Source organism: Vombatus ursinus, unplaced genomic scaffold (assembly GCF_900497805.2).
Source record: "Vombatus ursinus unplaced genomic scaffold, bare-nosed wombat genome assembly UNPS02014847.1, whole genome shotgun sequence".
NCBI classification, from domain to species: Eukaryota; Metazoa; Chordata; class Mammalia; order Diprotodontia; family Vombatidae; genus Vombatus; species Vombatus ursinus.
Window position 1 is genome coordinate 20,761,438 of NW_020954625.1, and position 21,473 is coordinate 20,782,910.

General features: G+C 36.6%; 1 protein-coding gene across 1 annotated transcript in view; it reads left to right on the top strand.

The window, feature by feature from the left end:
• PCDH15 (protocadherin related 15) overlaps positions 1-21,473 on the top strand; it is a 1,147,277-nt gene that overhangs the window by 1,117,999 nt on the left and 7,805 nt on the right. Inside the window, exon 32 of the mRNA XM_027840684.1 lies at positions 879-1,040. Within this exon, the coding sequence (XP_027696485.1) occupies positions 879-1,040 (162 nt within the window). The remainder of the gene's footprint in view (positions 1-878; positions 1,041-21,473) is intronic.

Sequence of the window (21,473 nt, forward strand, 5' to 3'; positions counted from 1 at the left end):
GTGTGTGTGTGTGTGTGTGTGTGTGTGTGTGTGTGTGTGTGTGTGTGTGAAGAGTGCAGATTGTGCTTGATTATACATGACTCACTTTCCCTTCTGTACATTTACAATTAGTCTGTGTCTTCACAGTGTCTATTATCACAGTGTAATGTGAGAAAGTGTTGTTTCTCATATTGCTTTGTCTCTGGCTCTTTGATATTTGTATCTAAGCACAACATCAATAAACAAATCAAACGAACAAATGGTAGCCCTCACAGTGGGCTGTCAAAATATATACAAAGATACAGGATCCAAATGATTCACTTATAATTCACAGTGGGTCCAAAAACCTTAGTTTTAATACCTTCCGAAATTTAATAAATGATCATACCTTTCTAGTGCTTTAATATTTCATAACTCTTCCTTCACAACAATCTTGTGAAGTAGCTATTGAAAGTATTATTATTTCCATTTTATATGTGAACGAACTGAGACTCAAGGAGATGGAGTAACTTGCTCTGGCCATAGCACTGGAAAGGGTGAAACTCCTGAAGCCTCAGTTTCCACCTGAAGTCTTTTGATCCTAATGCCAACACTTTCCCGTTCATTGTTTCCCACTGTGCTTTTCTACAATCTCCCTTCCGAATCCTTTCGTCATTTGGTTAGTGATCGAGAAAGTATTTTAAAACCACAGGATATCTGGAGAGTTAAAATAACCCTGTGGTAGGCTCTTTTCAATAAAAATAATCATGTCTTTTCTCATATGCTAATTGGTCAATTTATTGTAAATGAGTTTTTTTAACTGTTGAATCCCTCATATTAATGTTAGTGATAGAAGTTAGACTATTCACATTTATGTAATTTCTGTGAGAAACTTAAAAAATATATTTAATCTCCCAAAGACGACAAGAAGAATGCACCAAGACAGCCAAGATGCAGGCCCTGGCAGCACCCAAGCCAGCAGCCCCAGCACCAGCAGCAGCAGCAGCGCCTCCTCCACCACCACCACCACCACCTCCCCCAGGAGGTCCCCATCTCTATGAGGAGTTGGGTGGAAGTACAATGTAAGTATTCTTGTTTGCCTCCCTGAGGGAAGCGGACAACTTTGATATCTTCGTTTTGTTTTATAAACTTAGTGAAAGACTGTCTGAGGGTAGGCATTTAATTCCACCGAAGTAGATACCACCGTGAAGATATTAGAGAAACTTAAAGAAACAAAAAACAAAAAACTAACAGGTGACTTCCCAGAGGGTAAGTCTTCCCTGAATTTGATCATTTTTAAAAGGTAAAACAACATTCAGTTGCATATAGGTACTGATGAAGCTAAATGAACTCGATCTAATTAAAGACAATAGTTATTGAGCTCAAAAGAAGCCAGATTAATAGTGAGAAATTTGATCCAATTCAATTCAGCAAGTATTTAAGAACTTTTGCCTGGGAAGAAGGCATTAAGTAAAGTGTAGAAAACTTTTCTCAACCTGAACTATTTTGTTATAGAAATATTCAAATACTTTGATCTGCATCAGTGACAAGATCACAGATCCATTTGAGTGTATTTGGCATATATTATATTTAGAGTGTGATTCCAAAGAAGATAGACTTAATAAAGTATATGGAATCATGGAAGACCAGAAATGAAAAAGATCTCAGTCATACAAAATTTCAGATTATTGAAATAGCTCAGGAGTGACTTAAAGACACTATATTTCTCAACACTTTTTTAGGTCTTGGAAAACAGAACCTTAAAAATTTAAATGAGAGGAAGGGCTCATGTGCTGGTGATGGAAAGGTGGTGTCAAATGCCCTTTGCCATTGCTTTAGAAAGAGCTTAACTGTTGAGGCAAGATACAGGCTAGTTTTTAGCACATCCTTTTTGAAAATGCTGTAAACAGATAAATTGCTTATTTTAAAATGACGCATGAGGGTGAGAGACTTTATAGCTGTTAATTGAAAAATAATGTTTCCTTATATTCTGAACACTTTAAAAGCTCTATTACCCATAGGAAACCACTCATCAGTTCCCTGTTACTGTATAGGAAAGATGGCACCTTAGTGATTTAAAGAACTAATGAAACATGAAATGTGAGTGCCAAATCTAGAAAGTTCTTTATTAACTGCAGCATTGTGGGAATGGAAGAGAAAGGAATAGGATGTGTTGTTTTCCTGTACAAAATACACATTTATTAGCTTGGAGAAGAAAAAATCCACCTTGGATTATGGTAATCATTAGTAATTATAAATATACATTTTAATTATATGGATGTGATAAATCTCACATAACATCAAAATTATTTTCTGAAAGAAGTAAATGTACAGCACACTTATTAGAATTTATTGTTGTTTCCCCTAAAATTATAGGAACATTAAAGACTTGCTTGGAAACATTGGTGAATACAGGAATTAATCTAGTATAATTTGAATTTCTCCTAATCCTATTCTTCATATCCACCTAGGAAAACCTGTGGTCCAGTTGAAAATGGTTATCTATAAGGTTCAGTATGGTTATGTTTAAGTTAAAATATCAGTATCATTTATCTATCTTTCCAAAAAGAAGAAGCATTAAATAGCATATAATCACTTCCAGAAAGGCAATATTTTGGTCCTGTCAGTTTACATTTGTTACCAGTAATTGGGCTATACCTATTGGGGGGAACATGGGATAGGTCAAATGGGCTTCTAGTTTGAATTTTTAGGAAACATTGTTTAATGCAAGTATCTTAATGTTTTGACAAAGAAAATTCTTGGAAACAAAATTCTATGATTAAATTATTTGATTCTGAATTACCCAGTCTAAATTTTTAAATTGGCAATTAGTACGCATTAGGTGATAGAAGATCTGGCCTCGTTTGAATGATTAACTAAATATTGGAAAGAAATAAACTGATATAAATCAAGGTTCAGAGAATGATATCAACGATGCCATTAAATACTAGCTTAATGTGGAGTCCATAATTAACTTAGCACATGTATTTTTAATATCGTTTTGTGTTTTCTTAAGGTCTCTCATTAAGGCATCTGAATATTCTTTATAATCACATTAAATGCAAATATATATTAGCTAAATCTTATGTCTGGAGGCATAAGAACAATTCTTAAGAATGTCATGAACAATAATCTGTTTTGAAATTAAACTGATCTATATAAGGCAGGGACCTACAATTCATTATCATAACACTAAATATAATCAACTGTGCTAAGAAATCTAAAAGCAACATGATTTTCTCTTATCATTCATTATTAAGAACATTTTACGTCTAAATATTGTACAAAAACATATTTCCATTTACTGTATGCATCATCTCTCCAAAGCCAAATCATTGAATTATTTTAATTTCTATCTCATATTGCCTCTTTACAAATATTTTTCCTATGATTTCTATTCTCTCTCTCACCTTTGGATTCATAGGCATCAGTAAGTAAATATAATTCCACTTTTTCTATGACAATTCTAGAGAACAGATATTGTAGAGAAGATTAATTCCTGTCTCAATCTTTAAATCATTTTTATTTTTATTTCTTGCTGTAAAGACATTTACTTTCAAATGAATCTTTGGACCTACTTTCTATTTTCCCTTTGATTGATTCTCCTTTGACAGCATGTTATAAGGAAAGGAGAAGTCTCAACCTGAAGAGGTTTCTTCCACCTTTTCTAGTGATCAAACAGGTGTCCACCAGAATGACAAACCATTCTTTGTGGTCTAGGCATGTCAGTTTCTACTACTTGAAAGATGCCACATGGTGTCTCTAGCATATTCACATATTCTAAAGCTGGATGTTAGTTTGGTTAATGATTTCTAGAAGAACAAATGGGTCCATAATGAAATAATTGCCCTGAAGGGTCAAAAAGAAGAAAGCTCAATTTTACTTTTTCTTTTTTTTTATGAATCATTTAAGATAAAAGAATAGACCTGAATTGATGAACCAAATTATCTAAAATGACTGTCTAGCTTTCCTGAATTCACCAGCTTACTAACTGTCCTCTTCCTCTCTGTGGTAGTGGTCTAGTCTTAGATAGTTAAGTAATGAGGACTCTCACATTGCCATTCATGAGTCCTTCCTGGTATTCTTTTAATGACATCTTTACATATATGATAACATCTTTGACTTTAGGCTTATTCCTTTACTAGTTTTGTTTTGTTTTGTTTTTTACTTCATCCACCATTCCAGCACCACAGTATCATTTCTGGTTTATTTCAAAGTGTCTGTCCTTTTATTTCTTTCTGGCATATTTGTTGCTAATGGAAGGATAACCCCAAAGAGGAAAATCTAATATTTTGTTTGATCAGGAAAAATCCTTCTTAAAAAATAATTCACACCAACGAAACTTTATGGCATACAGATCATTCTGTATGTATTATATCTCAATCAATCCTCAGAACAACCCTGAGAACAAAGTAGCATAAGTACTATTCTTATTCCCAATTTATAGATGAGGAAATTAAAGCTCAGATAAGTTACACCATTTGCTTATGATCTTGTAGCTGTTAAAGGCTAGCCACAGAGTTCAAAATCATGTCCTCTGGCTACAAATTCTGTACTTCCACGTATTCTGAAGTCTACACACCACCCAATATCTTAAGCACCAAGATGATTGATCTAGACTTGAAGAGATCTTTGAGGTCACCCAGCCCAGTAACTTTGCATGTGAGGAAACTGAGCCCCACAGAGGGGAAGTGACTTGTCCAAAGTTGCACAGATAGGGAGGGGCAGAGCAAGGATTGGTACTCTAAATATAAAGTTCTGTTCACTGTACAGTACTAACTCCCTAAGATGACTGTTTTGAGTGTTTCCTCAAGTGCTGGTGTCAGCGACCCTTAATTTACAGCATGATATATCCTCTCTCCCTCCCTTTATTGTGTTTCTCACCCACACAGTAAATTATAGCACTAGTCTAGTTTCTGCCTCCATTTTAATGCTTCCCCTAGCTCTACCACTGACTACTCATGTGGCTTTGATTAACTTCTTTAACCTTCCTGGGCCTCATTTTTATCATCTGTAAAATTAAAGAATTGAAATAAATGACCTTAGAGTCCCCTTCCTGTCCTAAATTAATGATCCAATAATCAGCAGTGTCTTAATCTTGAAACTGATCCATCCCACAAGATTACACTCTTCCTCAGTACTGTCCAATACGACATTAAAACAAGCAGTGTCTGCATGGTTGATAACAGAACCAGAAAGGAAACACCAATAACTTTAAATAGCAGTGCTAATGAGAATAGTGATTCAGGACACAAGCAACCCTAATTAAAATAAATGGGAGGTTTTCTGTGTCCCAATCTGGCTAAATACATCACTTCCTTTTACTGTCATTTGGGAAAACTCTGAGTTCAAAGTTAGAGAATTCTGGACTTTTGCTCATTTCTATTTTAATTGAAAATGTTAAGCAAAATTTCATGAAATTAAATATATATAGTGATTTAAAGGACCAAAGAGATTATAATGTCCTAGGATTTTGAAAAGGAAGATCCTGAGATCAAGAGAGGGAAGATCATGGAGTCATATGCCTTAATTTTCAAATGAGAAAATAGAAGGCCAAGGAATTAAATACATTTCTTCCCTTTCCTAGCCCTGAGGAAAAAGCTCCATTCCAATAACCACAAGAAAAAATGTCTTTTATTTCAACAAGCATTCTGGAGAGATACGTGTATAAATTTGTGCTGGGCTCACTGAAGGACTTTGTATGAGCACTCTTGACTTGTGCTTTTACTTGAAGATTATTCTTCTAAGTTGATTAAAATTCAATCCAAAACATGCTTGGATGGAATGCCTTGAGGGAATTAGAGTACTATTGACAGGTGACACACACCCTCTTGTTCCTTTATCTACCCTGCTCATATGTTGATGCTTATTGATGGAATTGTTTTAACAATCCATAAAATTCATAGGCAATAAGTATATATAAGCCAGATACTATTATCAGTCTTTATGGAGAGTAGTTTTTTTCAAAACTAATTTGAATATCTTTTAAATAGTTTTAAACAATCACTTTCAAAATGAGGTCCTGATGTGCAATGGAAAGAACCGTATTTAGCAGGCATCAGGTCAATACTCAGTTTTACCATTTACTGCCTGTGTCACCTTGGATGAGTCACTTCAATTCTTTAAGCCTCCATTTTCTCATTTGTACAATGAAGAAACTGACTAGATAATGTTTAAGACCCCATCAAGCTTTAAATCTATGATCCTATGTTACCTATTGTCTTGATGTTCCATTCTTTTATTACTTTTAATTGTTGGGGCAGAAATATTCCACATAGGATCCTATGATAATAAAATCTCATTCTCTAACCCAAGGTCTTCCCATATGCCCTGTATATCCTCCCAGATATTGACCCAGAAATAAGGATGTCCTTCTCTCCCAGGCAGAATCATTTTGATGAGGCAGTCAACGATCCAGGCATTTCTCTTAAGGCATATCACTACACCCTCATATGTATGTTCAGTAAGTCCTTAGAAAAGAGAAGGCATATAAAGACATAGTGACCACTCCCTTCCTACTCACCATGGCATCCTTCTTCTTTGAACAAATGCTGCTTGCAGCATTTATCAAATTGTGGGAACAACACTATCTGAGAACATGAAAACATCTGCTACGTTGCCCAAAGTTTTGTTTGTGTTTTTTTTTTTTTTAAGGTCTACAGACAGACAGATTTTGGTAAATGAGAGCCGTTCATGCTGCTCAAAGGTTATCAAACTCCTCTTTCCTCCCCTCTTTTAGAAAGTAACTGAAAGTAAATGTCCTGCTTTGGTTGCGTCCCTAGTCAGTCTGGCCTTTTCTAGTGGGCAGCATTAGATGCACACCTCTTAAAGCAGCTTTCTCATGAACCTCGTATCCCAGCCTGTTTCCTTACATGTCATTGTCTTCTTTTCTTTCAAGTCTTTTTCTTCTGTACCATTTCCAACAAAGCAGGGGAAATAAATCAGTCTTAGAAGAAGGAGAACGGCAAAGAGTAATAAGCCACGTGGCTTCCCGTGCAATTGAGGCACACAAGCAGGCTCGGAAAACCGGATCACTCAGGAATAACCTCCCCAAGTCTGCAAGTAACATCACCCTTTTATCTGATGAGAACCCCTTAACGACCCACAATCCTTTATATGTGGAAGGGGGAGGTCAAAGTTCCACAAGCCCTGGATTTCCATGGAGGAGAACAGGTTTGCTAGACAAGTTCTCCCCCAGAAGGCTAGCCAAGAAAGGTTGTCGGAAATACCCAGCAGAAAGCACTCATCAGGCATGGACTCTACCAACCAGCTTCACCCGGAGGCAGATGTATGAGGTTCTGAGTAGGCCAGTCATTATGGATCCTATCCAATGGGAAAAGGAACGGCTCCAAGCAGAGGCTCAAATAAGTGGATACCAGTCCAATCTGCTGGGTGCTAGCCTTTGCCCATTTCAAACTGAAGAGACAAAGCTGATAGTGACAGAGAAAGCCAGGCAGTTTAAAGGGCAAACTTTTCAGGAAAGGAATCATGGGAAGCATCGTAATGGAAGAGCAACCTGGTCCCCAGCCCAAAGTAAGCCACTAGAGCTATCGACCGAACACTTGCTTTCTTCTCCCTGGTGCCAGTTCTCTTCTTTTTCCACTCTGCCACCTGTTTCGCGGGCACTTGAACTTGACACTGTACCTCCAATCATTGTTTCCCATGCTGATGCTCCTCTCACGTCCTCTCCACTGACTCCAAAGCCAAGTCCCCCACCTTCTTTTTGGATATCAAAACCCAAACCTCAACAATATCTATCCCCTAAGACAAGGGAGGAAACAATAGAAAATATTCCTGATCCCCCCAACACTCTCCCACCTTTTCCTCCTCCTCCCCTCCCCCCACCACCACCACTGCCACCTCCCGCTTCCCCCTTTCCCTCCTGCTCCCTGTCCAGCCCAGCTGTTTGTCATCACTCCAGACTCTCCCCTGCCATGGAAATGGACTCTGTGGGTAGGCAGCTATGCCCAGTGGTTCCAAACCCAACTCCGTGCCCTCGAAGAGAACTGAAAGGCATTCTCAAAAATATCCCTAACCTAGCAGCCATTGAGAAGTCAGTAGCAAACATGTACAGTCACATAGGCCAAAAAACCCCAGAACCCCCACAGAGTTCCAAGCTCAAACCAGTTGCCACACCTCAGCCACCACCAGTTGCCACACCTCAGTCACCCAATACAGGAGACCAAATGCAGCAGAACTCTGGCTATGTTGCTGAAGAGCTTGGGGATCAAATTTTCTTTCAATCCACAGCACTCTAATGCTGTTTTTTTTCTACCATTTGGTGTTATCTTCTTTGACTCTGTTGTTGACAATCACCTTGGACTCCTGAGAGCAAGTTTGGGCATCAAAGATAACTAGACTGTTGCCCCTTCTCAAAGACTGATCCCAGTTCTCTGTTTGATTCTCCTTAAAGGACTTTTGGTTAACATCACTACCATGAACTCTGTATTATTTCTTCACTTTGTATTGCTTAGCTATAAAAAGCAGCATTTTTTGTTCTAGATTTTATTGTAAAATGAGGAAAGGTCATCTCAAGCTGTCCATGTGCACTGCACACACACACACACACACACACACACAGACACAGACACACACACACACACACACACACACAGACATAATACATGTTCACATTTCTCCGAGGTCTTGTTTTGCAAAATCCTAAGTCAGTGTCATAGTTATATATGTTTACTTTTTGATTACCATTTTGCCGCCTGGGGGCTTCAGACATGGAGCTAATTGTAGTTATTTTTTAAAGCTAAAGATGATATGTTTCCTTCTCTGCATGTGCATCTGGAAAGAAATCTTATTTTCAGAACAGTATGATTTGTTCTATATTTAATTGTAAAATGAAGAATTCTTAACCCACTTGGAAGAAAAGCTTATGTTCTTAATATAATGTTATGTGCTTTTAAAATGAAAGGATAATAAGAATGATAACTACAAAAGTAAGTCAGAGTTATTGTCCTATGGGATCCTCTGTTTCTATAAAAGAGAGTTCTTTATTATAATTTAGTGGCATCTTCTAAATGCACTCATAGCTTTGAGTAGAGTGTCCCTCCTCTTGTCCTGTATTTTTCCTCATCTTTTCCCTTCTTTGGTATACTTTTATTTTTTCACTTTAAAAATGAAAACACATTCTTAGTTGTTGCCTTCTTTAGATAGTTGATTATTTCAGCAAATGTTTAACATGTATTGTGATTTTGCTTGTTCATACTATTCAAGCCTCTTCTTAATTAATATTTCATGCTAAGATTTCCCATCAAAGAGAATATTTGCTTACCTTCAGTTCCAATAAAGAAATTCAAGTCAGTGTTATCAAGAGAAGGTTTATAAGTGTCCATAAAGATTTATGTAGTATGAATTTAGTTACTGCTGATTTCATTAATCTAAATTATAAGTCCTCACATTAAGCGTGTCAGTTATATTAAATTAGCTTGTCCTCTAAAATGAACAGTACATTAGGGAGAAAAAATCTGAGGTGCTCAAGTCTGGCTCGATAAGATTCTTTGTATAAGTATGGCTCTAATCCTATTTTAAACAATACAATTTAAAATAAGGTGCTGAAAATATAATTGATCACAGAATTTTAGAACTGGAAGCAGTTTTTGAGATCCAATCCCTTCATTTTACAAATAAAGAAACTGAGGCCCTGAGAAATTGAGAGACTTAATCAACATCATATGAGTAGTTACATGACAGAGCCAGGATTCTAACTCAGGGTTTCTGATTCAAATACTGTGCTCTCTCCACATGCGTTGGACTGCAAAATGATAAACTATCTTGGGGACTTCTCTCTCTCTTTCTCTCATGGCGTTCACATTTTAATGTCAATTTTAAGAACTATGTGCAATACGACAACATTTTCTTGATTTTTCTTTGATTTCCCCACATTGCCACATTTAGAGAAATGACTTAAATCTATTTTCATACAATGCTTTGTTTCTCCATTCAAACATTGACAAGCATTGACATTGAATGTAAAACATCTGAAGGAAGTGTATGTCTTCCATTTTAGGTCCTAAAATTATAAAAGAACTCAGTTCTTCTTAGGCATTTGCAGTACTCCTTTTCTCATGAAATTGTCCTTTTTATGGGCCTAGATTTAAAGCCAAATAAGTAACCATAAGCCAAATTGTTACCATAAAGGCATTTGACGGGTGTCAGAGTTCCAAATACGTTTAATTTTTTAATAGATACATCTCTACTCCAATTCAATAGGCATTTCTTTAAAATCACTTTCAAAATTATATTCTAGGCACTGTGCTAGGTGCTGAGGATTCAAAAAGAAAGTAAAAAAGGTGTTCCTGCTCTCAAGTTGCTTACATTTTAATGGGTGGTGGGGTTATAAGATGTAAACAGATAATCACATACTTGGTCACTTGAGGGAGACAATATTGAGAAGAAGGGGGATCTGGAGAGACTTCCTATGGGGAGCCTGAACTGAGCCTTAACTGAAGAAAGTTAAAATTCTCAGAGCAGTAGATGAGGAGGAAATGTATTCCAGACATGGGAGACAGCCCAGAGGCAAAGGTGTGTTAGGCATTGTTTAATAACCGAAATCCAAAATGCAAGGCACAGTTTTAATTTTAATAGGAAATTTTACCATTTTCTCCATCATTTTCTTAAGTCTGGGCAATCAACAAAATAATAAATCAAGCCCTGATTCCCAGTATTTGATGGGAGGTATGAATACTCACAACTGCCAAAAATTTAACAATTAGCTCTTGACAGCCAGTACAAATTGGCTCCAACACTCCCCTAAATGGAGGCTGGCCACTTTATTGAGAGGATAGGAAACAATATTTGGAACTTTGTAAAGAGTTTCGCTGAGAGACCATAACTACTATTTGCAAAAAATAAGTGAAAAAACACAATTCTCTTCTAAAAGTCCATTTAATTGTTCATTCGTTCAATTTTTTATGAAGCACCTACCATGTGCATCTTCCACCATGTATGCCATTTTTAAAAAAAATATATTTTCCTATGACGAACTTAACTACCATCAACAAACACAAATTCATCAAGAAGAGAAAAATAAGAAGACTGTGAAATTGTGGACTTCTCTTTGTGTAGTCATTTTTGAAGCACAAATGAAATTTTAAAGGTTAATAATAAAATTGTCCAGTGTCTTTCTATGACCCCCTCTGCACTTCTTTTGACTTTCTCCTGTGTATTTTTTGAATTATTTTTATCTTCTTTTCTTTCTTTTTTTCCCCCCAATTTTGTCAATTCCCAATGATTTGCTCCCATCCTCAGAGTCCTGTGTAACAAAGTATAGGTAAAAATCAACACTTTGGCCAGGTCTGAAAATGTATATTTCATTCTTCACCTCAAATCTATCTCCTGACTTCCAAGAGATAGCAGGGATGGGTCATCAGTAGTTGTCTGAAGTCAAATACTCACTGCATTGATCAGAGTCCTGAAGTCATTGAAAGTGTGTCCCTTTATATTATCGCGGCATCATCTAAACTATTGTCTTGGTTCTGTTTATTTTACTCTATATCAATTCATGTAAGTCTTCTCAAATTTCTCTCACTATTCCCGATTCCTGAAGGCTGCCCAACCAGATTGCCAGATGAATGAGATCATAAAATGACAATCTGAATAGTCTTATAAACATTTCCATTTATTATCTGCCTCAAATTAGTTTTAGCCAAAACCTTCAGGTAAAAATTTGGATTCTTACACATTACTTTTTGTTTCCTTGTTTTTCTCTTTCTCTCTCTTTCATGGAAAAACTTACATTGGCATTTTTTGCCAACTTTTCATATGCGTGACAGTGTTTGCTCTTTGCAAGACTCATGTAAGGTTTTTTTTTTCATAATTGTATAAGCCTTTTGAAGAAAAGCATCTGAACCTTCCCAAGCTAAAACAGTATTCTCTTAACAATGAAATCATTTGCCCCTCCATTAGTTTTCTTTTTACTATTTTTATGTTAATCCCTAACAAGAATTATGTGAAATACAAAAAAGATCTTTTTTTTTAATTTTTGTGATCTGCCTCAAATTACCATATTGCCATTTTTCATGGAGTTAATGAATGCTCATAAATAATGCCCACAAATAATATACGCATTTATTTTATAGTTTCTTTCCTTTTCCACTGAAAGTATTTTTTTTCATTTTTTTAAAATTTTTATAGTTTGTCTTTAAAGAGCAAACAAATAAATAAACAAAAAGAAAACACTCTTTATGCTGGAAGACTGGAGAATCCCAAGGCTCTGTAGTTCAGTCTATTCCAGTACATTTTTGTTTACTATTTTTTTTTATTTTAAAAATCTATACACCATCACCAAAAAGTCTACATTGTCCATTTCATCACTCTATTAGGTCACTTCATATGTCAGGCCAGTACGTATCTATTAAATGCCTGAGCAGAGCAACTTAAAATTGAGGAATGAATCTCTTGATAAAGTAAACAAAGAGTGTGTCTTTATATCTAATTTTAGATTTTCTAAATTACTTCATAGTGATGTAATTCTTAGTAGATTTCAGAGGGCATGTTTTGATGATCAGGTATCTATCCCCCATCCTAAAAGTGGACTATTATTAACAGATACCATGCAAAATAAATAATTTGCAAAGTTAAGAGAGATTGCATCAGAAATGACTGTAATGTATTCAGGGTTTTTATGGAAGCTTCGGCTGAAAGTGAATAAATCATGTGGAAAATAGCTAGACCATTCAAAAATTTCCTCCTCTTATCTACTTCGCATTTGTTTCAGCTGGATACATTTTTTGATTTCTTGAAAAGAAGCAATAAAATGATGCTTAAAAAATAAAATCATGTACACGTACTGAAGATATATGCTTCCCTTATATATTTAATTGTTCAAGAAAATGATTACCAATAAGAGATGATTGTATAACAATTCTTTTGGAAATGAAAAGACCTGGTTTGGTTGTCTATTTCACCAAACACACCCAGTGAGTTTTTTTTAATTGCTTTATGAAGGTACATTTATTCCCCTCACAAACTTTTTTTGGGGGGCTCTCATTTAAAAGAGACAAATGGAGTGTAGGGAGACAGTGTCTATATTGCTGAAGTCTTTAAAGAGTTTAAGATCCCTATAAATATTGGCAAAGTTTTGTGAGTAGTCAGCAATATATACTGTGTGTCTATTTCCAAAAGTACATGTCATTGATGATAGGATTAAGCGAGCATTGTCTCTAACAGTTTTAATCTACACTGTCGTGACCACTCTAAAGCAATTAAGATGAATGGGTTTGCTTCTCTTGCTCAAGTCTCTGAACTTTCTGTTTTCACCAAGATTGCCGAGAGGGATAAATGAACCCAAATGTGATGTAATTCAAGTATGCTTTGGAAAATCACACATCATCTTCTTGCAATAAATCTTCATTTCGGTTGTTCATTACTTTCCTATCACATGGACAACTGTGATCATTTAACTCTTTTAATCAACTCTGTGTGTAGAATATCAATGGTGAAGCTTTACAGAAGGATTGAAAGCAGTCCACCATACCATTTTTTGTTTGTTTGCTTTTTTCTCAAATGTAATTAAAAGGTTCCCTTGGCCTGCTGTCTGGGAGCTTGTGTAAGTCTTATATAATATTAAACATTAAGCTTTTCTGTCTCAGGAAATGCCTCATGTGGCAAGTAATCTTGAAGCTAACACTGGGAGGTGATACATAGATATATAGATATATACACACACATTTACACATATATGTATGTATATGTATATGTGTGTATACACACACATGCATTCATGTATGTATATGAATGTTTGTATGTGTCTGTAGGTATGTGTGTATACACATTGACATAGATATGCACACGGTATCTATGCACGCATATATGTGCATGTGCATGTATGTGTGAATAGGTACATGTATGTGTGTGTGTGTGTGCATGTGTATATCTCTGCATGTGCATATAAATGTATGTACCATTTTTAGAATTATGTGGGGGTTTTTTTATTAGGAAAAATAGTCTGGAAATACTCTGGGAATATGTTTTAATCCTAAAACTCTCCCACTTTTCTCAAGTGTGAAAAATATCTATTCCACAAATTTTCTTCTGTAATCCCCAAAGCCATTCCATAATGAAAATAGAGACAGTGTCATTATTTACAATTACTTGAAACTGACCATGAGAGAATAAATGTCCATTGCCCTGAAGAAAGACAAAGATTATCAAAGGTACCTCAGCTCACATTGTGTTGTGTGTGCTATACTTTGTGTGCATTTCTCTATTGTCATCGTTATTTAAAAAGTCAACCAAAGAGCCCTGAAGTTTTAGGGAAAAGATGAAATGCCTCTTTTTGCTAGTAACACTGCTTGCAAAGTTTGTCTTGCCCTGACATATTAATAAGGCCCAGAGTGAACTATTGTGCTATTTAATCTGCAGTATTAAGGATGGTTAATTTATGTTTTGTTGTTTCTTTCTTGAAGGCGATACTATGCGTCAGAGGTAAGGCCCTGCCTGCATAAGGCAGTTAGAGTTTATTTGGACAATACAAAAATACTAGACCTTCCTGATAATATATCAACTTGCTTATTTAATATCTTTTCTTGTCAATGAATAACACGGAACTGGAACTGCGACAGATTACATTTCTTCTTGTCATTTGGTACCATTGCTACCAATTTTTCCTCTCTTTTGAATCATAGAATCTTAGAAATGAGACGAGAGAGGTTATCCAATCTAAATATCCAGTTAGTGCAAGGAATCCTCTTAGAGCATCTCTGAGGAATAGTCATTCAGCCTCTAAAATCCTAAAGTCCCGAGGGGGGGAAAAATCTGATTTACTCTCTTTTTTATGCAAACTGTGAACACATTTATTTTAATTCTATGTATTGTCTTTTGTAGAACCTAGTGGCTTGGGGGAATTCTTAAAGAAGAGAGGTTCATAGAATCAAAGAGGGAATTTGAAAAGGCCATACAAGGTTATTTGGCTTCCCCTTCTATTTCTGGAAAATACAAAACATGGTTAGGCTCTTCCACGTTATTGTATGTTTTCCCCTCAACAAAGAAGGTTACCAAAATTTCATTAGTAATATACCCAAGTTAGTCCTCACAATTAAGGTGATTTGGAGGTTGAAGGAAGGGATAGTTATGCACTTATTCCTGTACAAATATTTTCATATCCCAAAAGATTCCCAGGTCACTGGATGGACCAATGGGCCAATGAGATCACAGATCTATCATTAGAGTATTGTTAGAGCATCTATTATTCAGTCCCTAAGCCCTATCCTTTTCCTTCCCAGAATAAACAGCAAATTCAGACACAATGGCTTTATTTAATTTAGATCAGCTCTCTCATTTCCAAGCTCAAACTAAACACCACACTAAGAAGTAGCATCTTTCAGAATATGCAAGCCAATTGATTGCTTAAAAATTGTGGTCATCAATCATGAAGGCCTTCTTGCCATTTCAGAAAGAAGTCCCAGTGAAGAGCCTTTTACTGTACAATGGGGAGATAATTTTAGCGAGTTAATCAAGTGTTTATTGAGCACCGATTATTTGGTAGGCGCAGTGTGTTACATAACACGCATCAAATCCTCACTTGTAAAATGTTCAGGCTTAGAAATGCCCAACCTCTAAACTACCAACAAATCAAATTTGATTTAACTCAGATTGCTGGGTTTCATATTGGATGATGATAAAGGATCTGATATTGCCACTGACTTCATAGGGGTAGGAATGGATTAGGAAGGGACCTTAGGGGTCCTCTCATCCAGTTTAGTCACTTGACAGATGAGGAAGTGAAGCCTGAGAGAGGCAAAGTCACTTGCCCAAAACGACATGGGGCAGGATTTGGACCTAGGAACTTTGAGTTTGCTTCCAGTGGTCTTTGCGCCACGCCACGCTGCCTCCAGTGGATATATGCTATGATTTTATCCAAAAAAAAAAAACTTTTCCTTTTGAGTCAGAGCTTTCTCATCTCCTTTCCATAGCCCCTTTTTCACACACCCAACTCTACTAGCATCTATTTAAACTCACAGAAGATATAATCATTTAAAAATCAATATTGGATATCGCTTTTTCTAAAGGGCTGGTAAAAACTTATGGGTGCAATTTTCTTAGTTTGTTATTATCCAAAGAAACAAACTATCTGTGGCAGGAGATCCTAAAGAATTTGTAAGTAACTATTTCTATATTGACATATTTCCCAATTTATTGGAGCCACTCCTATTTCCAAAAAGGATTAAAATAATGATTGGGGACACATGCCTTGAATGGGTCACTCAGATGCTCCCTAAACTCACCCTAGCCATATCACTATGTAATATTTTGCTTTCTAATTTTCCTCCTTACGTACTTTCCTAAATTAGTAGATTGTGTCAATGAAAAATCTGAATAGAGATGGAGTAACCTGGAATATATCTAACTTCAAGTGCCTTTAGAACTTCCTTTGTCCCTGGCACTTTATCAAGAGCTAAAGAGAAGGCTTTATAAATTCTTTCCAATTAGACTGAGGCAATGTGGTGATATAGTAAATAGAGTACATGAACTGGAGGCAGGAAGACCTGTATTCAAATCCTTCCTCAGATACTTACTAGATGTATGACCCAAGGCAAGTCACTTTATTACCCTGAACCTCAGGTCACTCTCTAATAAATTATAGATTGTTGAACATAGCTGCATACTGCATTGGTAGAGAGAGGTCCCACTCCATTAGAATCATGAGGTTGCTTGACCTATGCTTGACATTATCAGATCAGAAAACAAAGACGCAAAGTACCACCACTATCATTTTAGGCCCTATGATGACAGATCTGGCTTTGCCAAACATTTTAAAGATGTTATTCATTACACATTCAGTTATTCAGTGTGGCATAGTGGATTGAGAGCTGAACTCAGACCTACAAAGATCTCTGGCTCCTACTACTGTGAGACCCTGGGTAAGTCACATATCCTCTTAGTATCTAGATTATTCTCTGAGACTTTAAGTGGAAGAGAAGGTACTGACCCCTCATAGGTAGATGGAATTTCCTCATCTGGGAAATCACTGTATCAGTGGAATTACAGGGTTAGTCCCTATCCCTATCCTATTAATTACTTGCATGGGCTCTCCCATTAATCATGGAGGCTTGGGAATATCATAACCCCCAAGACTTAGTTCTAAACCACCATTTTTCTTGTTTCTCTGCAGCCTTAACTGATGTTTCCTGCTCCAGGTGTTTGCTAAAACTCTTTTTCTGTTTTAATTTTCTTCAACAGGAAAAAAAAAGCTAAGATCTTCTCTTCTTAGACAAGAAGTGCCCAGTCCCTTGTCTATTTTCAATTTCCCTTTAAAACGATTTCTGTGACATGGAGGTCCTGCCTTGCATTGCACAATGAAGGGACCCCAGGGAAAATCCTACTCCTTGCTGCCAGCTCAATTCCAAAATCAAACAACCTCTCTTCCTTTGAATTAAATTCTGTTCTGTTTTTTTTTTTTCAACCTCGGTATCACTGGGAGACATCAGAGTCCTACCTAAGAAATTCATAAAAGGGCAGAGTGTAAAGGAAGCATGAAGATGTGGGCTAGAGGGAGAAAGGAGAACTTTGAGGCCAGAAAACTTTTTGGCTCCTTCAGTTTCACTGAGGGCTAGGCAAGGAAACATCATCAGATTAGAGATTTAGAAATGAAAAAAACATCTGTTGCTTTCTGCTCAGATAATTCCTTTACTATACAAATGAAGAAACTGAGGACCCAGAACATGAAAGTGATCTGTCCAAGGTCACACAGTTTGCACTTTATTGACCTGGGGTTCAAACCCAAGTTAATCAATTATCAAGCATTTATTAAGTGCATGCTATGTGCCAGGCTCTGTGCTGGCACTAGGGGAGCAAAAGACAAATGAAACAAAGAGTACTCCAACTCCCAAGCCAGCATGGCTCTCACCCTATTATATTGACCACCCTAAAACAAGGAGGCCTGAGTGACTGGGTCAGATCAGGTCAATGGGATGGTTTTCCATGAAAAACCTCTTTTCTTCACTTTCCTTTTCAGTCAGACCATTCATTCAACTCATTTATTCCATAGTGACTGTAGAGGATCCTGGCCTCAGAGCTTCAAGCAAAACAAATATAAATAAGGCACAGTCACCATCCCACTGCCCCCACCCCAAAAAACAAAACAAAACAAAACAAAAAACAAAACACTAAACCTAACAGGGAGGACCTCAGACCTTGTGATCTAGTCCTGGCATACATATTTGCCCGAATATCCATTTCTTTGGATACTTTCTTTTGTCTTTAGTGACAAAAGTTGGCTGAATTAAATTCTTTCACCAATGAGAACGTTTCATTTCCTTGGTCCATCTATTCAGTCCTTCGGGGTCTGGAGGTGGAAGGTCATGGTTTTCTTTAATCAGTCATTGCATTATGCAGTTAGCTAGGCAGAAGAGATGGCATTGTAGATGAGAAGAACACTTATTTTAAAGTCATAGGCCCTGGGTTCAAATCCTGCCTCTGACATTAAAAACCTATGTAACTTTGAACAAATCTCTTCAACTCTCTGCCCCAGATTCCTCATCTTTAAATATAGGGGTAGTACTAGATGGTCTCTGAGGCCCTTTCTAGTTCTAAAGCTATTTATTACCCAATATTTTTGCTTTGCACTATAAGGCTGCCTAAAGACCTTTGTTGGAGAGGAATAATAACTAATATTTACATAGGTCTCTCACTTGAAAGTCATGGTAGCCCTAAGAGGTATGCACCACAGGTATCGTGGTGCATATTTGAAAGACAAAGAAACTGAATCTTTCAGAGATTAAGAGGCTTGCCATGGTGACCTTACTAGCAAGCTCAGACGCAGAACTTGGTGCCCAGGCTTCCTGACTCCAACTACATCATTGTTTACATTTCTATAACTCTCTAGAGTTCATTTTCCTCACAACAGCTATGTGAGTGAAGTCATCTAGAAAGTAGTGCATTTATTATAATTCCCATAGTACAGATGAAGAAACTGTGGCTCAGAGAGGGTGAGTGATTTTCATGAAGTCACATAGTCAGCAAGTGTTTGATTCAGGATGCAAACCCAGGCCTTTAGACTCTAAATGTAATATTTGTTTACTGATTTTAAAAATACATCATACTATCACCCAAAGAGTATTAACTCACATTTCTAGGGTGTCTGGGGTTTTAAAAAGTATGCTCTCTGAGAAATAGATTGGACATGTATTATCCTCAGCTCTTTAAGAACCAGGACACTGTCAGAATGAGAGCTGGAAGGAAGTTCTTATGACTCAAAGACCAGTTACCATAGGTACAGCCAGGTCTCTATATACAACGTTTCCTGGTTTCATAACTTTATATAAAACATTGCTAAGGGAAATAATTTCATTTTCAATACCTGCCTTTCCAGGGAAAACAAAGGCATCAATAATGAGTTCTGATGGCTTCTTGGGAATAATTCAATGCTTAAAGAATTTATGATATTTGCCAGTGTGGGTACCCATTCCACGGATGCAGATGACATAACTTTTCTGTGGCCTAGTATGTCATCATTCAGAGTTTGTATGGCAAATAAAACAAAACAAAAATTACCCTGAATTCAGCCTTGTGATGATTATAGGAATCAATGAAAATCATTGGCACAAGAGAGAGGAAGAGAGAAATAGAGACAGACAGAAATACAGAGATAGAAAGGAATGCACGGGGTGGGGGTGGGGGGAGGCTATACACCTAAATAAAGGAGTGGTGGCCAGAGATGGTGAGTTGATCCATAGAATATAATAATTGGCATACCCTCTCCTGAAGCAGTGATAGCACTGATTTGATCAATGTATCAATAGTAATCAATCAATCCACAAATATTAAGCCCTTAAAGAGCAGAAGGTAATTGGTGTTAAGCAGATGGGTACAGTGAAAGAGAAGACATCGTATCCCTAGTTCCAACTTTCCATCAATAAAAACAAACCTTTTTTAAGCACCCACTATATGCCAGGTATTGTGCTAAGCACGAGGAACACAGTGAAAACTACAAAAACAATCCCTGTTCTCAAGACTCACGGTTGAATGAGAAAATGAATAAACTTCCAGTTGGTAGACCCCTACAGTGGCATAGCCTTTTAGAATACAAAGTTAACTCCATTCCATGATGAAGAATCAGAGAAAGGCTTTAGTGGAGGATCTGGGAGGGAGCTTTCTGGTGTAAAGCACTGGGAGAAAAGAGGGTAAAAATCTTCAGCTTTTGCATTCCTTTAAATCCTTCATATTCAGGGGGCAGCTAGGTGGCGTAGTGGATAGAGCACCAGCCCCGAGGTCAGGAGGACCTGAGTTCAAATCTGGCCTCAGACCAAACTCTTGACACCTACTAGCTGTGTGACCCTGGGCAAGTCACTTAACCCCAGTTGCCTAAAAAAAAAAAAAAAATCCTTCATACTCAAAGTCTTAAAACTAGGTCACAACACTGTATCCAACTCTTCATCATCCCCATGTTTTCCAGGAAATGTTTCCCACTTCTTAACACTACTAAACTGGGAAATATCTATAGAATCTCAAGTCTGGGACTGATTTGTGGCAAAGAGAGATGTTTACTTGACCAATTCACAGCTAGATTAACTGAATTAACACCACCTGGCGAATCCCTTGTCTTCAGAGACAGAGGAATTACCTTAGCTGAGAGAACTTAGAGCTGATACCCCTCCCCACCTCCTATACCTGAATTTCTCCTTTATCCTGCTCCATAGCTAAAAGATGTAAACACTGCCTAATTATTCATTTAACCTTTAACACCATGTTTCTCACCCTATACTTCTCACTGGGAAGGAAAATTCAAAGGAAAGAGGAAATAACATTGGAAGATGATTAGATGCAAGTCTCAAAAGAAAGTTTCAAGTTTTTAAATATTTCTAGAAAGAAAGAAATGTATTAGGACAAAGACCAACTTTCTACATACGTACGATAGGCAGCTTCCTATATGGAAGATTTTGAAAAACCTAAGAACTGTCACTGACCCATAATTTATGTCTTTTCTTCCCTCCCCATATTCTCATTGAACATTAAAACCCCTTTAACAAGAGAAAGAAGCATTTATTTAGTTCATAATTAGCAATAAAGCTTAAAATACAGAAGATAATATTAAGAACATTTATTAGAAATAACATTAGAAGGAACACTAAAATTCACCTTGATGTGTGAATGGTTGATACCAGATAATTTGCCTTAGATTTACTTTCACAGCAGCATCTGAAAAGGAAAGAGAAGGGAGAAGTCCAATGAGGTTGATTGATTAAAAACAGAGTATGATTTTAACTTTATGTGATATAACATTTTGCCTTGGCCTCATTCTTATGATAAGTATTTACATGGAAAATACAGTTAAATAATAAACATTCACAAAAAAAATTAAATTATGTTCTTCAGATTAATAATCAAAAAACAAGGAATGGGACATGGTGAGAAATTGTGTGTTGTCTTCCCAAAGAAGGTTCTTTATTTTAGAAGTCTAAATTAATCTTAGTTTACTTTATATGAAGAATTTTTGTTGAACAGAATGTAATGTATATATTTTTAATTGTGCTTGAAAACCAGCAGAGTTTTGGCAACAGTTTTTT